Source organism: Podarcis melisellensis (genome assembly GCF_964234715.1).
Source record: "Podarcis melisellensis genome assembly, chromosome: 1".
Lineage (NCBI taxonomy): Eukaryota > Metazoa > Chordata > Lepidosauria > Squamata > Lacertidae > Podarcis > Podarcis melisellensis.
Genome location: NC_138528.1, coordinates 83,433,718 through 83,449,394, shown reverse-complemented (window position 1 = coordinate 83,449,394; position 15,677 = coordinate 83,433,718). Strand labels below are relative to the sequence as shown.

Genomic DNA, 15,677 nt, shown 5'->3' with positions numbered 1-15,677 from the left:
GGTTGAGATAGAGTTACAGAGTTTTGCAAAGTTAGATTGAGGGGAAACACTGAATCCAAGCAGGATGGAGTGGCTTTCTGATAACTGCAGTTTACTGATTTATGGCTGATTTCATTTTCAAATCACTTTCCATGTTAAAAACCGAGAATGGCTAATCTGTGAGGTCCACTGCTTAGAGAGGATATTATATTTGCTGGGAAGACACACACACACACAGAGAGAGAGAGAGAGAGAGAGAGAGAGAGAGAGAGAGAGAGAGAGAGAGAGAACGAACTGTGGAAATGCTGTATCATGGAGGCAACAGGAACTGAGTATTGGCCTCAGGACAGATAAAATATGCAATTCTGAGATATTTTTGGTGCCTTAGGGGTTGTTAGACTTCTCTTAGAAGGGGACACGGGAGTGCTGTGGTCTAAACCACTGAGCCTCTTGGGCTTGCCAATTGGAAGGTCAGCGGTTTGAATCTGTGTGACGGTGGTGAGCTCCCATTGCTCTGTCCCAGCTTCTGCCAACCTTGCAGTTCGAAAGCACACCAGTGTAAGTAGATAAATAGGTACTGCTGTGGTGGTAAACAGCGGTTTCTGTGTGCTCTGGCACTCATCACGGTGTCCTGTGCACTAGCAGTGGTTTAGTCATGCTGGCCACATGACCCGGAAAGCTTTCTGTGGACAAATGCCAAGGGGGGCAGCTGTCTCCCCTAGATCAAGTAAAACAATCAAAATATTTAGCTAACTGACCAATCACATTGGTTCTGCCCCCACTAACAAAATCCTGCACCCCTAACAAAGTCCTGTCCTCCCTAACAAAAATCCTCTCTACGCCCATCATTGCCAGTTCTCTTCAGCCTGAAAAGTGAGATTAGTGCCGCACCCCATAGTCACCTTTGACTGGACTTAACCATCCAGGGGTCCTTTACCTCTTAGAAAGTTTAAAGCCATATGAAGCAGATGCTGTAGCTTCTTTCTTACAGTGACTGAGAAAGAAATGGCTGTGTTGCTGGAGGGGGGCATTGCTCAGTGGTAAAGCACGTGCTTTGCATACACTAGGTCCCATATTCAATCCTCAGCATCTCCAGCTAGATCTGCAGAGTCACTGCCAGTCAATGTAGACAGTACTGAGCTAGATGGACCAGTGGTCTGACTCAGCTTCCTGAGTTCTTTGGGTGTGTTGCAGTGGGAATCGTAGCAAGGACAAGAAAAGCTTGCCAAAATAGAGTGTAGGTGTTTTCTGCCTTTTCTTCCCCAACCCCTGTTTGCCATTCCCTGCAGGATGCTTTCCTGCCCTCTCTCCATGATGCAATCCCTCCCTCTGTTTCTTTTCCACAGTCCATCGCCAGACATCCCACCACATCCATCACCCCCTCTCCACCCACCTGCCTCTCCCCTACAAGAAGAGACTTCCCCACTCTGACAGAAAGAAGAAGAAAAAGAAAAAACCAAGAAAGACCTCTGTACCTCCCTCTGATGTCACCCCCACCATCCAGGAGGTGGAGGAAGAGGAAGAAGAGGAGGAGGAAGAAGAGGAAGCAGAATCTGAAGGGGAGGAGGTTCTAGAGAAGGATGCCTCGGCAGAGTCTGACCTTGAAGCCTCTCCCAAAGGAGAGTCTCATGGCAAACCAAAAGCAGGGCTGGCAGAAGGAAGCATTGAGGTGAGAGATTTCCTGCTCACACAGCAACAAGGGCCATGGGCTTGGAGATGCATATACAAGAATTAGGTACGGTGGAAACAAGGTTGAAAGATTTCCAGTACCCCCTGTGTTACGATGAGGCAGTGCAGATATTTTGTAGTGCTAGCTGACCTGACCATTAGTCAGAGTGTGGGTGTTACCTCAGGCAGATTTTTAGCGTCATGAAAATATAGCAAAGTATTAGTTATTTCATGTATTATTGTGTATTTATTTCTAGAGTGAGGTGCTTTTGACCTTTTCTGTTTCAGACGCCAAAAGAACTTGGCCAGCCTCGACTTGGGTATGTGTGTGTGCCATTTGTTGTTCTGCCATAGGCAGCAAAAATTTTTGGGCCAGACCTGATTATATGTGATTGTGTGCATGTGCATTATCTGTTGAAGACTGGTGGAATAATCACATACAGTGGTACCTTGGTTTAAGAACAGCTTAGTTTATGAACAACTTGGATCAAGAACGCTGCAAACCTGGAAGTAGTTGTTTTGGTTTGTGAACTTTGCCTTGGAATAAGAACATGTTTCGCTTCCCGTTGAGTGTGTTCTATTTGTAAATTGAGTCCCCTGCTGCTATGGGAAAGCACGCCTTGGTTTAAGAACGCTTTGGTTTAAGAACAGACTTCCGGAACGGATTAAGTTCATATACCAAGGTACCACTGTAGTATGAAACAGCTGGATAGTATGAAGCTTATGGGGGGGGGGGGAAATGGGTGGATGGCAGTTTTCCAAATGATAAAGACTCACAGCCTTCCTTCTTTTCGTCAGTCTTAGCCAGGGCAATAGGAGTGGCATTTCCCAGGCTTCCTGACTGCTGTGCCAGATATGCTCTTTCCTTTGCTTCATTACAGTTTATCATTGGGAGTGATGAGGAGGAAGAGGAGGAGGAGGTGGAGGAGAAAGCCTGTGGCAGCCCATGCCCTTTGCCATTTCATGTGGCAGAGGAATGCAGTCACCTCTCTCCACTCCCTTATCTCTCCGATCTGCTGCCAGAGAAGGGACCTATTTCTTCCAAAAGGTAAGAGGGCTCAGCTCTTTACATGGTTTGGGCTTCAGATGGGATGCAGATGTTGTGGGTAGTGAAAGAAAGGTGCTTTTATGTACCCAATTCATGACCAAAATATTATTCTGAAGACCCAAACGCAGGTGGGACTGGGCTTAATTTGAGTCACATGTAATCCAAGTTTAGTTCTAGAACCTATTTCCAATTTCCAAGTTCAGTCCTGGAATTTGTAAATAGCTAGGGAGTGTGGATCTTTCCTTTCATAACTGAGAAACATGTGTGATGCCATCAGTGTGCTATATGCTTTTGGGTTTGAATTAGGGAGATATAAGCTCAAATCTCTGCTTTGCCTTGAAGCCCTCTGGGTGACCTTGGCCCAGTCACTATCTCAGATTGTCCTATCACTGAGGGTATGTTGTGAGGATATTATGGAATAACCCCCATGTGCAGTGCCCTGAGCTCTTTGAAGAACATGATACAAATGTGATTGTTAACAATAAACACAACAGGCCCTCATGCACCTGAGATTAGGGGTCAGTTTTCTCAGACAGAAGACCTGCTTTCCAAGCAAGCTTTGAGCAGCTTTGGTTTTTAGAAGTGCAATTCTAAAAAAGGAACATCAGAGCTACCAGCTCTGAAGTAACAAGATACTCCATCAATTGGATGGACTGGGTTCGTTTGCAGGGTTCATCCTTCCCACTAGGAAATAGCTTGTTTCTGCTGAGGCAACATTCTCCCTTGCTTCCAAGATTGTTTAGGAGAGATCAAAAGTACGTAGCCAGTCTCGTTCCCTGGCTTGTCTCCTTTTATAGGAACAACTTTTCCTATTGCACTGCCTGTGCCAACATCACACCCTCTGTTGCTGGTCTCCACAGTTTCCCTGGATATAAAGATAACAGAGTTTGGGACAAGCGAAAACTTTGGAGTCAGGTGCCAAGTGGGCAACGGGCAAGCTACGACCTGAAGGAGAGGGTGTGTATCGGCAGCATGACCGCCATGGAGAGTGCCACCTACCAGCGAATTCCCACAGATGAAGCTGAGGCTCAGATGCTGGCTTCTGCTGACCTGGATGATATGAAAAGTGAGGTTCCAATTGGGTCCCTGGTGATGGGGGTGGGGGTGATAGTGATGGTGTCTATCTGCCAAGATTCTCTCCTAGTGCAGCACTGAATCAATATGGGAGGCTTATAAATGCATAAATATTGCTATGCTGCATAGAACAATAGCCCTTTGTACTAAAAGTAGGCAAGTAGATTGCGCAGTAGCTTTCACAAGAAAGACACAATGAAGGTATATGAACCTTTTGTTTATCCCTCATATATTAAGTACTTAGATGGATACCACCTCTAAAAGAGGTTGTGTTTTTGGCTATCACTGCATGCTCATTTATATTAATAGCTATTATAATATCTTCTAGCAACGGCTTCCATAGGTTTATTATGCATTGTGTGAAGAACTGGTTCTTTGTTTGTCTTTAAGCCTACTGTTTCTCTGTATTGATCAGTAACCACAAGCTTTTGTATTTGCGAAGATTTATGATCCAATCCTCCACATATTTACTCAGAAATAAAGCCTCTGAGTTCAATGGGACTTAAGCAACACTTAAGTAAATATGCATAGGTTTGTAAGCAGAGAATAATTGTTCCTGTTTTCTCTGTCCACCCCAGTCATGATTCTGCCAACCACGGTTTGTACCTCCTCTGACCACTTTTTTTATGAAGAGCTAAAAACCTAACTGGTTCCCTAGACCCCAATGATCCCTCTACTCTCTGAGCACAAATAAGTCCTACTTGCACCTACTCTAGTGTCAAATTGTTTACCCAAGCCACACAAACATAATTCCTCTTGAGCTGTCGTCAGAACTGCCTCCATCTTCCAGGCAGAAATAGACACACTTTAAGCCAGGCATAGGTAACCTTGGCCCTCTAGATGTTTTTGGGACTACAATTCCCATCATCCCTCACCACTGGTCCTGTTAGCTAGGGATCATGGGAGTTGTAGTCCCAAAACATCTGGAGGGCCAAGGTTGCCTATGCCTGCTTTAAGCCCAGGTCCTAAGAACAAAATAGCAGCCCTGTTGGAAAGGCCTAGGTTGTCTAGCATCCTGTTTTTCACAGGGATGAATGAGATGTCTATGGAAAACCCACAAAAGCCCTTTCCCACTGTTCTCCAGTAACTGATATTCAGAGGCATGCTGCCTTTGCTTCAGAAGGTAGTATGTGTAGCCATCATGACTAGCAGCCTCTGATAGCCTTGCCCTCCATGAATTTGTCTAAATAATTTTTAAAGCTTGTCCAAATTGGTGGCCATTCCCACATCTTGTGGTAGCAAATTCCATATGTGATGTGTGAATAAGTAATTCATTTTGTCTGTCTGGAATCCTCCACTATTCAGTTTCCTTGGACGATTTCTAGGCAATAGCAGTCAGTGTGGTTGGGCAGTGATGCTCACCTGACCTCCAAACAGCTGAGTTGCTGCTGCTAAATGGGAAAGGAGGGGAGCAGTAGGAAATTCAGCACAGTGCAAACATACCGGCAGGAGTGGCAGATTAGCTCCATCAGTAGATTTGTGCTTTGCTGGACTTCCCACTGCTTCTCCCCCTCTCCTTGCTGGTAAGCAGTAGGGACTCAGCTATTGGCGAGTGCTGCCACCCTGCCATGCCTTCCGCTACTGCCCCCAAGCTCAAGTATTATAGGAAAGGAAGAAAAAGCCTCTCTATTCAGGCCCTCCTGAATATGTCAAAAATATCCTAAATGTTGCTGTAAGTCATTAGATAGTCTCAGTGCATAAACACTGCCTTAAAGGTTTATTTAAAATGTGCAATGACTTTACTGAAAGTAACATAAGGTGTGCGAGTCTGGAATAGAGTTAAGAAAAAGAACTGCACTGAAATAAAATAATGGGAACTTAGCTTATATTTTGAAATTAACTCGTAGGATACCCTTACTTGTGAGGCTTAAATAAATTTGTGCTGAAAATGTATGGTATGAATGTAAAACCTAGTTTTTCTTCAGTGATGTATCTCATGTTAACAACATTCATATGTAACACAAATGCCACAAGGAATGAGTAAATGGCAGGGAAGCAGGAGAGCAAGATCTGGTAAAGACTCCTGTCAAATTATTCAGGCATGGAGGGGTCAAACTAGAACTTGCAAGGGAAACACAGAATTCTCAAAGTAACACTAATGTGGGGAGTGGGGGGGGCATTTGCGGGGGGAGAATCAGCAGGCAGGATGGGAGTGTGTAGCCTTCCACCTGCTGAGTCTCCCCTGGAAGTGTCCTTCCCTTGGACTGATTAATTCCCTTCCCTGGAGCTAAAAACTGGAAACTAGTCTAATTGGGGGGTGGGGGTAGCTACCTAGGGGCATTTTCAGCAGGCAAGGGATGGTTTGAACACTGCTTTCTTCCACCCACAGATCCTTCTCTGTGAGTGCCAAGCACTGCCATTACCTCTCCAAAGGTGAAGTTGGGTGCTTGCTTTTGACAAGTGTGGCCCAAAGCCAGGAAGGAAGCAGACTGAAATAGGTTGTGTGGGGAGACTGATGGATATGAATCATCTGAATTAAGCCAACTAGGCATCTATCTGTGACTGCTCGTAAATGATGCAAATAGCATTTTTAGAAAAGGGCTTTTTCTCAGGACCACAGCAGGGAAGAAAATGGTTAAATTTCCTCCCAGGGCTGGATGGGATAATCATTACATGTTAAATGCAAAGACACATTTAGCATTATGTGTAGTTTGGCCCTTACACAGATAGTGCAGTGTGTCAGGCTCCCAACTTTATCCCCCCAAAATCAAGTGTTTAGAACCCCTTCCACATTTCCTCTCCACTCTGGGAATATTTCCCCCTCCCTTCCCCCTCCTCTCCTGTCCCTATATTAAACATGGTTTTGCATTATTGTGTGCTGACACAAATCATAGTTAAATCAAACAAGGTTCCCTTATAACTCTAGTTTACAAATCCACTTCCTTTTCAGGGTTTGATTCCTGCGTAATATCCTGTTCATACCAGGGTGAGGTGGGTCAATGGTCAATGGCAATAGTTCTGTAATATCTGCTGTATCCTCTTGCCAGCCCAAAACTACCAGGGCAAATAATTTCTGAGTTGTTTCTTTCAGCAATACTTTAAGGAAACACCACTGTAATCACTAGGGCCAGAAAAATGCATGTTCAGTGTCTACATGGAACTTTGCCATTCATTCTTCAGCTTAGTTCACACCTACACTCCCAACACTGTATTCAGAATCCACTGGTGAGGATTCTCTAGGCCTTAGTGCACTAGAGAAAAAGTCTTGAAATACTTAACTTCCTTTCTAGCTCTGGCCAGTGACCCACAGTCTAGATGTGGTCTTCTGTTGCCAAGGGCTCAGTTTTGATTTATGAGTTTATGTCTTAAGATGCTGTCCATCCATAATTGACTGGATGGAATTCTGAGATGGTCAGGCAGGCCCTGTATCTTCCCAGGAGTTTTATTTTCCCTACTGACTTTCTTGGCTCAGAGTTATCAGCAACCTTTTGTCTTCTGAGAGATCTATGTATTTTATCTCCTGAAGGGAGTGGCCACATTAGATCCAGTTTCCTGCTCAGAGGGTCTAGTGTTGTTGCAATTGCTGGAAAGTTTCAAAGGCATTAGGATTCAGTTTATGTACATGTGCATGTATGGGCTGTGCTCTATGCCATGTCCCTCCCCATATGCTGGTTCACAGAAGAGACGTCATGGAAATGCCAGCTCTGAGCCCCAGGACACAGAAAAGCCAATAGGCTGCTTTCCAGGCTTCAGTGGGAGGAGACACCCAAAGAGTGTGGGGGGACACAACAGGCAGTGCCACAAGCCAAGAAACCTCTTCCAGCAGCACATGTATTGGATCTCCTACAGCAAACTTCTTACTGAGCTGTGGCAGCGAGCAAGGATACATATATGCTCCCTTGGACTCCAAGCAAGCAGGGGAAGTCTTTACACTTTTCACTTGCCTAGATGACGTATGCTGGCATTTCCTCTCAAATCCTGTCAGAAGAAATCCTGAATACTGAACCTAGCAGCTTCCTGGATTGTGTGCTGCCTGAAGAGCTTCATTCAGAAAAAGGGTCCACCTGCTAAATCCTGTTCCTTGCCAATGTTGTGATTGTCACATGCCCCTCGACTCCCATCTTCTTAAGGACATAGCAATGGCTGTTCCAGACAGAGAGGATGCAGTGAAGGAGACAGGAGTAGGAGACAGCTCAGAAGTAGGGATAGCCATCTGTGTCGGTAACTCTTTTGGCTATGAGGACTTTGAGGAGTTTGCGCTCAACTTTGAAGACTATGACCTATGGGAGGCCATCCAGAACCACTTGGGCTATCCTAACTTGGACCCCACCCGTAAGTACCTGCTGAGACTTATACGCGCACATATGCACATTCCCTCACACAACCTGATCTCAACTTTGCTTAGAGTCTAGTCTTGATTGGGTGACCAGGTTCAAAAGAGGTCAGGACCTTTAATAGTTGTGCAGACAATCTCATCCCTGTGTGACAATTAGCAAAAAATAAAATAAATCCTTCTCCAGAAGGTACAGGACTGTTGTCCTTCTTTGCATCTGGTCATCCTGTCTACCCCTGGGTAGATACAGAGCACAGGGAAGTTATACCTTGCTCTATCCCATAAACATACTTTCAGGCATTTGTGTTATTTTGGCATGGAGTCTATCTGTACAAATCTACAAAGGATGGGAGGCTGAAGACACTCAATGGCAGTGTATACTTCCTCATTCATACACAAATAGTTGCAGTTTGGTTCTAGGTTGTAATTTGTATTTTCTAGAAATGCGGCTTTTGGTTACAGTTACACGAGCGTCATGTTGTTCTTTTTTTTGAAACTATTTTCGTTGATTTTTATCCATATAACCCAAGTAACAAAATAAACTGTCACGAGACAAGCACATAAAAACTAAACCAAACCAAATCAGGGTTGGCATGGGATGTTACATTCACAAGAAGAAATCATAAAGCTGTTTATCCTGATATATGAGCATAATGTTATAATATATGTTATAAAGTACAACATATGCTGATTCTACTGAAGACACACTCACAGTGAAACACACATCTTGTAATCTTACTCATATGCACTAAAACCATATTGTGGCACAGAAAACCCTGGGTCTTAATTTATCACCCAGGAGTTCCTATTATCAGTGCTGGACAGAACCACATAGTGTACTTGCTAGGCTGAGAAGCAGAGTAGGGGCTTGCAGTGTTTATTTATCCAAAGACTTTCCTTTGGGGCCCACAGCCTCCCAGGTCAATTTCCATCATGAATACATAGTGAGAGAAATAAGTGAGCAGCTCTGATCTTGGGACGTATAGAAGGAATGTTTTCTATGCTGCTCATTGGAGTTCTAGCTGATTTAGAGCATGTCTAAATCCTACAATTTAAAGCTAGTATCGGCCCTTTTGAGGGGGTGGAATATGGGCACCATACAGATACATGTACTTTCCCTGTTTGGTGCTAAGGGCAGAAGGGTTTTACATCAATAAAACAGCACTGGGGGAAGAGAGTTAAATCTCCTTTCCCCAAAAACTGCTGCAATCAGAATTGCAGCTACCAGTTACCATTTAATATTTTTTTTAAGAAGGCAGGAGATCTTATTATGGACCTCCCACATCAGATCTGTTTGTTCTTGAAGCACCAAACTCAACTTCTGTCTGCACTGCTCAATCCCTCTCCAAGGGGATGTCAGGCATGGGAGGGGGACACAGATGTATGTGACTGACATGTGAGTAGGCTAATATTATTCTCTATGTTTATAATAGTCAAACAATTCCACCTGACATGCTTTATACATTTTACACAAGTACACGAGTTATACACCTGTATCACACATATATTTGCCCTCAGATGTTATTTCTGTCTCCAGATGAACTGTACAACTTGCCTATAGAAATTATGAGCACTACATATAATATGACCCCAGAATAGCAGCTCCAAGCAGCTAGAGTGCATTAGTATTGATGAGCACTTATTGGTTTTTGTCACTCTTATGTAGCTGTAAATGGGATGGTGTGGTATCCAGCTGTCAACAGGCCTCAAATCAGGCGCACAGCCAGTGGGAGGAAAATCCCTCCGGCAATGTATAGATTTTGTTTATATTTAATTTACAGTGCAATTTGTATATGTCTACTCAGAAGCAAGCTTCATTGAGTTCAATGGAACTTACACTGAGGTAAGCATGCATAGAATTGCAGTGTTAGTGACCCAGATTCCCAAGGTGTCAGGCTGTAAAATGGTCCTTCCCATGAGAATGTGGAACAGGGGAGTGAATCCTAGCATTGCAGAGGAGACTGAGAGGAGATATGATGACCATCTTCAAAAATCTAAAGGACTGTCACGTGGAACAAGCTTGCTTTCTCCTGGTCCAGAGGCTGGGACCTGAACCAATCAATTCAAATTACAAGAAAGGAGACACAACATCAGGAAGAGCTTTCTGATAGTAAGCTGTCTGACAGTGGAACAGACTCTCATGAGAGGTTGAGGACTCGTCTTCCTTGGAAGTTTTTATACAGAGGTTGGATGACCATCTGTCATGGATGCTTTAGCTGAGATTCCTGTATTGCAAGCTGTTGGGACTGCATGACCCTTGGGGTCCCTTCCAACTCTATGATTCTATGATTCTACTGCATTTCATACTCCCAAGATTTATTAAAAGTAGATGAAGAATAGAAAGAGGGCACGGATAGCTGAACTATCTTGAGAACACTTGGGCAATACTGTCCAGAAGTGCTGTATTGCTCATAATTTATGCTACCTTTCAGTAATTCCTCTGCTGTTGGGGAAGAATGAGAACCCCTGAACAGTTGCCCTTGGCATGAACCATTAGCTTAATCAACCCCTCTCAGCTGTTTTCTGAGATAGACCACACCACACCTCCCATTTTAGGTCAGAGAAGCCCTCAACTATAGCATTTGAACTGATGGCATGAGAATGTCTGCTCTAGCGTTGGCTCCCAAGGCCTTTCTAGACATTGGCAGACACTACCTTAAACACTGCCTGCTTTTTGATGTGGGAGAACAGAAAGACAGAAAAAAGTTGCTTTTAAACTTCTTCATGAATGATCTGGAATGAAGAGTGTGGTGACATCAAATTGTCCAGGGTGGTAAAAGCAAAAAGGAGTTGTGAGGAGCTCCAAAAGCTCCACACTGGACATGAGAAAAATAGCAAATGAGGCTTAATTTCAGCAAGCATCAAGTGATGCACATTAGACTATTTCCTCCACCCTAAGTTCTAGGGTCTGAACTGACAGTGACTAACCAGAAAAGAGATCATGAGGTCACGGTGCAGAGCTCAATTAAAATGGCAACCCAATGTGCAGCAGCTGGAAAAAAGGCAATTCCATGTTTGAGATCATTAGGAAAGAGATTGAAAACGAAACTGCCAGTTTGATAATGCTGTTACAATACTCTGTGGTGCAACTGCACCTGGAGTACTGTATACTCTAGTCACCTCACCTCAAAAAAGGTTGTTATAGAGCTGCAAAAAGAGCAGAAAAAGATAACCAAATGATCAAGGAGGGGGGAGTGGTGATGAAGAACTCCCTTTGGAGGAGAGGTTACATTTGAGGCTTTTTAGCTGGGGAAAAGGTAAGTAATAGGGAATATGATAGAGGTATAGTCATGGTGAGGAGAAGGTGGATGCAGAATTTTTTTTCTCTCCATCTCAAAGTACTGCAAATGAGGCTAAATATGGGGAGGTTCTTCACTTAGCTATCCTGCGGAATTTGCTGCCATCCAATATAAAGTCAGCCACCAACTTGGACAGGGGTTTAGGCAAATTAATGATGAGGTTATCAGTGGCTACTAGTTATGATCACTGTGTGCTGTCTTCAGTATCGGCACGCCTTTTAGTACCATTTGCTGGGGGACATGTATGGTGAGAGAGCCCATGTTGTACTTGTGGGTTTCCCATAGGTATCTGGCAGGCCCCTGAGAGCAGGATGCTGGATTAGGTGGGCCTTTCGTCTCATCCTGCAGGGCTTTTGCATTCTTAACCTTTGATAGATTACGCCCTAGGTATTTTATTTATTTATGTGAGGGAACCACAAAGCAAAACAGAATAAAGTTTGCTCTGTAACATCTCATCTTGTGAAACCAAGTTCAGCCTTGTGTATTCTAAACTATGCAGTTATATGAATGATCTTGTCACTATGTGATAATATGCAAACAGCACACATATGTATATGAATATTTAGTTCTTCTAAAATGTGGACTGTTTTCCAAAAACATGCTGATCAGAGGGGGCAAATTATAATATTCAAAAGCATGACAATCAGATGTCAAGATGTTTGCTGTGGGGAGAGTCAGCCTGATACAGTGTTGGGCTAGGACTAGGACGATCCAGGTTCAAATGCCAACTCAGCTACAAAGCTCACAAGGCGACCACGGGGCAGTCACTCACTGCCTAATCTGCCTCACAAGGTTGTGGTGAGGATAAAATGGGAGCAGGAGAATACTGTGTACTGCCAGAGCTTCTTGGAGAAGATGTTGATAAAAAATGTAATAGATAAAATAATAAAGGGTGTGCCTGTATACCTGTGATACAATAAAATTCCCTTCCTATACTGTCACTTACAAAGCCCTGAAAACCCTTCTCCCCACTCCCTGGCAGCCACAGATAAGCACATTATGTGCCCCCACTGCTTTGGCATTGTTCCTGCAGCTTCCAGAAAACAAACAGCAACAGCAAATTGTAGCTGAGCAGAGGTTTTGCCATGCTTCATGGAGTATATCACAGTAGTCATCTGTGCCTCTCTTGAGATAGAGATCTATTGCATAAGCACCTGCACCTGCTCAAGAAGAGTGTTCAGGGACAAATGTGTGGGAATAAAACCTCTGTTTCCTGGCTGTGTTGCAAACTGCTTCACAGTCAGAATGTAGAGTAAGACAAGGACAGAGAGGGGCCATTGCTCAGTGGTAGAGCATTTGTTTTGCATGCAGAAAACCCCAGGTTCAGCATCCAGCATCTCCTGTTAGAAGCATCTTAGGTAGAAGGGCTGGAGAGCTGCTGCCTTTTGGAGTAAACAGTACTGATCAAGATAGATCAGTGGCCTGGCTCCTTGTGGGACATTTTCATAGCTACCTTGAGACCACAGAATCCTGAAAAGAGAGGGGCTGTGTATGCTCTACTTTAAAAAGGAAACATAACACCCCTAGTCCATACCCAGGTTATCCAAGCTGTGTACTGAGAAAAGCTTAATTCTATGTTTTGTGTTAAGCAAATTAAAATGAATAGGCTCATTTTTCATTCTGTTTCTTATAGACATGCTGAGGAAGGAAGGAGCTATGCAGAATGCTGCCTCCATGCCCCAGCTTGAGCTAGCAGAAATTTTGCTCATCCCTCTTCTGACTGCTAAGTTTTCACCTAGTATTGCTTACCTATCTCTTAGGGCTAAAAAGATGGGGCTGAAAGCTGAGCTGCTCAGATTTCTGACTATGCTCCCATGGCTGTAGTCATGGCATACAGACAACCTTGGCTACAGAAGGACAAGTTGCTTTCCCCTTCATTCTTTTGCTTGCCCTTGCTCCTGCCCTGCCTTTTTTCTAGGCCACCGTTTTGAAGATAATCCAGGAGTAAGAAGACATCTGGTTAAGAAACCCTCCCGGAGCCAGACTACCAGAAGCAGCAAAAAGTCTTTGACTTCACAGTCTGTCAAGAAAAAGAAGAAGAAGAAGAAGCTTGACAGGAAACCCCATGAGGTAATGGCCCTGCCTTGTGGAGACCTCACAATCTACAGGCAAAATTGGTAGTTTCAATCAGGTGCTGGCCATGTTGCCTGTTGGTGAATTGCTTCCCACAGAGGCAGTAATTATAGTCATTATAAGACTGTGTGACCCAAAAGTGAGGCTGAAGCAGTGTCTACAGAGTTCATGGCAAGTAGGTAAGTATAGGTAAGTAGTCTTATCCTAATCTGTGTTCTTTGGGTCTCCCTTGATACAAGATGCCCTATTTCAAGAGGAGAAATGGCTGGCCTGGAAGGGGAAACTAAGGGTTCATTCACATTTTCTGCTTGTGCCATGCCTAGAAAGCTCAGGTCCAAGTAATTTTCCCTGAGGGAAAGCAGAAGTGTGGATGAGCCCTAAATCTTTAGAGACAGTTGAGATCATATGAATCTAGACCTCCAGTTATATTCTTTGTGTTCTCTTGGCCCATAGGCTGTATCAGATCCACAGGATGAAGGCAGGCACATATTTCCTCTGAAGTTATCTCTATTCTCTCATAGCAGGTCTTAAGCATTCTGTCATCAGCAGGGATTTCTGGAGCTAAGAGGACAGAGCTAAAGAGCACCACCCCATGACAGCAATAGGTGCTAGGTAGGCTATTCTCATGAAAGAACTTGGACAGAGGAAGCAGCTGCAGTTCAGTTCCCTTTCTTTCCTCTGACAGGTATTTGTGGAGTTGAATGAATTAGTGGTGGAGAAGAACCAGGACATGCACTGGAAGGAGACAGCGCGCTGGATCAAATTTGAGGAGGATGTGGAGGAGGACACAGCACGATGGGGGAAGCCTCATGTGGCTTCACTGTCCTTTCGCAGCCTTCTGGAGCTCAGGAAGACTATTGCCCATGGTGAGTAACCAAGGTGGGGCTGGGCTTTTGTCCTGAGATGTATGCTGACAAGACCTTGATAAAAGCCATATCCCAACCTGCAAACAAAAGACACAAATCAACAAGATCTCTCATGATTCAGACTCTCTCAAGGGAAAGAGAGAGAATGGTAGACAATTGTGGGTTGTCTTCTGATTGCCAGGATATCTTTTCCATCATTCATGGCAGCCTGGTCCTGCAGCTGAATGTGCAACACTGAAGTCTTGGGCTAAGAAGGAGGCCACCAAAAAGGTTTGCTTTTTCTCACAAGAGGTTCAGATCCAATTGAAGATTTAGGGCAGGATTCAACTAAGTTATTGCGTGCAAAGAATGAGGTCCACCCGCACAATGGGACTTCCCTCCTCCTGTGCACTCCCTATGCCCCCCTAAATCTGCTCTGGATGGTTGAGGGAGCCCCTAGAACAGGTTTAGGATGGGGGGTGGGAAGGTGAGGGGGTAAGTCCTGTTGAGGGAGAAATACTCCATGGGAGATTCTGGGGAGATTAAGTGATGTGTGAAATCTCATGCAGTGGGGTACAGATACATTTTTGTGAGTGAGCAACATAATGCCCTGAGTCATTGAGATAAAGTACTGTTATTGCTGTCAGAAGCAAAGTGGTATGAGCTAAAATTTCCTTTGCACAGGAAAAATGATAGGAGACAACAGTCTGATATACTTTGTGCCTGAGAAATCTCTTCAATGATCTTACATGACCTAAACCTATTGGTCTTCCTGATCCCAGGAGCTGTTCTGTTGGACCTGGAGCAAACAACATTACCTGGCATTGCTCACCTGGTGGTAGAAACCATGATAATATCAGACCAGATCAAGGCCGAAGACAGAGCCAATGTGCTCAGGGCCCTGCTGCTCAAGCACAGGTAAGTACGGTAATGTGCTGGCATTAGAAAAACAGCAGGTTGGGCTTTGAGTGGCAGGGTCACATGTGGAAGGGCTGCTGAATGTTAAGGAAGAGTGAACAGTGGTATAAATACATAAAAGACTGCACAAAAAGACCAGGAATGGCAAGAGGGAGGTGGGTGAGAACAAGATAATTTTTTGGTGTGGAGCTGATGAGGTTCCTGAAGTCCTCTTAGGAACTAGAGATACATAAAGATGTTGGCTGTCTTAGGGTAGTGAAATGGATATCACTAAGTGAAGTTGTGGTGATGAAAGAAGCTCATAGCTTAAGATATATATGGGCAGGGAGACCAGGACTTTGGGGTATATAAAGGTCAGGAAAATGGGGGTACGGAAGCAGGGAAATAGATGAGCAGGGATTTGTTGCTGTGATCACAACAGGAATAAATGCTGTGAAAGGCATATTTTCATTTTGGTCAAGCTCTGAGCTGCAATAAACTTTAGCCAAAGAAAGCTGGCC

The 15,677-nt window shown here is 44.2% G+C and overlaps 1 protein-coding gene across 5 annotated transcripts in view; it reads left to right on the top strand.

Annotated features, from left to right (window-relative positions):
- SLC4A3 (solute carrier family 4 member 3) overlaps positions 1 to 15,677 on the top strand; it is a 45,153-nt gene that overhangs the window by 14,480 nt on the left and 14,996 nt on the right. For 4 of the 5 annotated variants that reach the window (XR_014162167.1, XM_081883903.1, XM_081883904.1 and 1 more), the window contains 6 exons: positions 1,326 to 1,648; positions 2,529 to 2,695; positions 3,556 to 3,761; positions 13,260 to 13,411; positions 14,100 to 14,280; positions 15,042 to 15,177. Coding sequence is in view for 4 of the 5 variants with exons in the window: in XM_081883903.1 (XP_081740029.1) it covers positions 1,326 to 1,648; positions 2,529 to 2,695; positions 3,556 to 3,761; positions 13,260 to 13,411; positions 14,100 to 14,280; positions 15,042 to 15,177 (1,165 nt within the window). In the remaining variant the exon portion in view is untranslated. Of the gene's footprint in view, positions 1 to 1,325; positions 1,715 to 1,935; positions 1,968 to 2,528; positions 2,696 to 3,555; positions 3,762 to 13,259; positions 13,412 to 14,099; positions 14,281 to 15,041; positions 15,178 to 15,677 lie in introns of those variants that run through there. The other variant, XM_081883905.1, reaches the window with a different exon arrangement.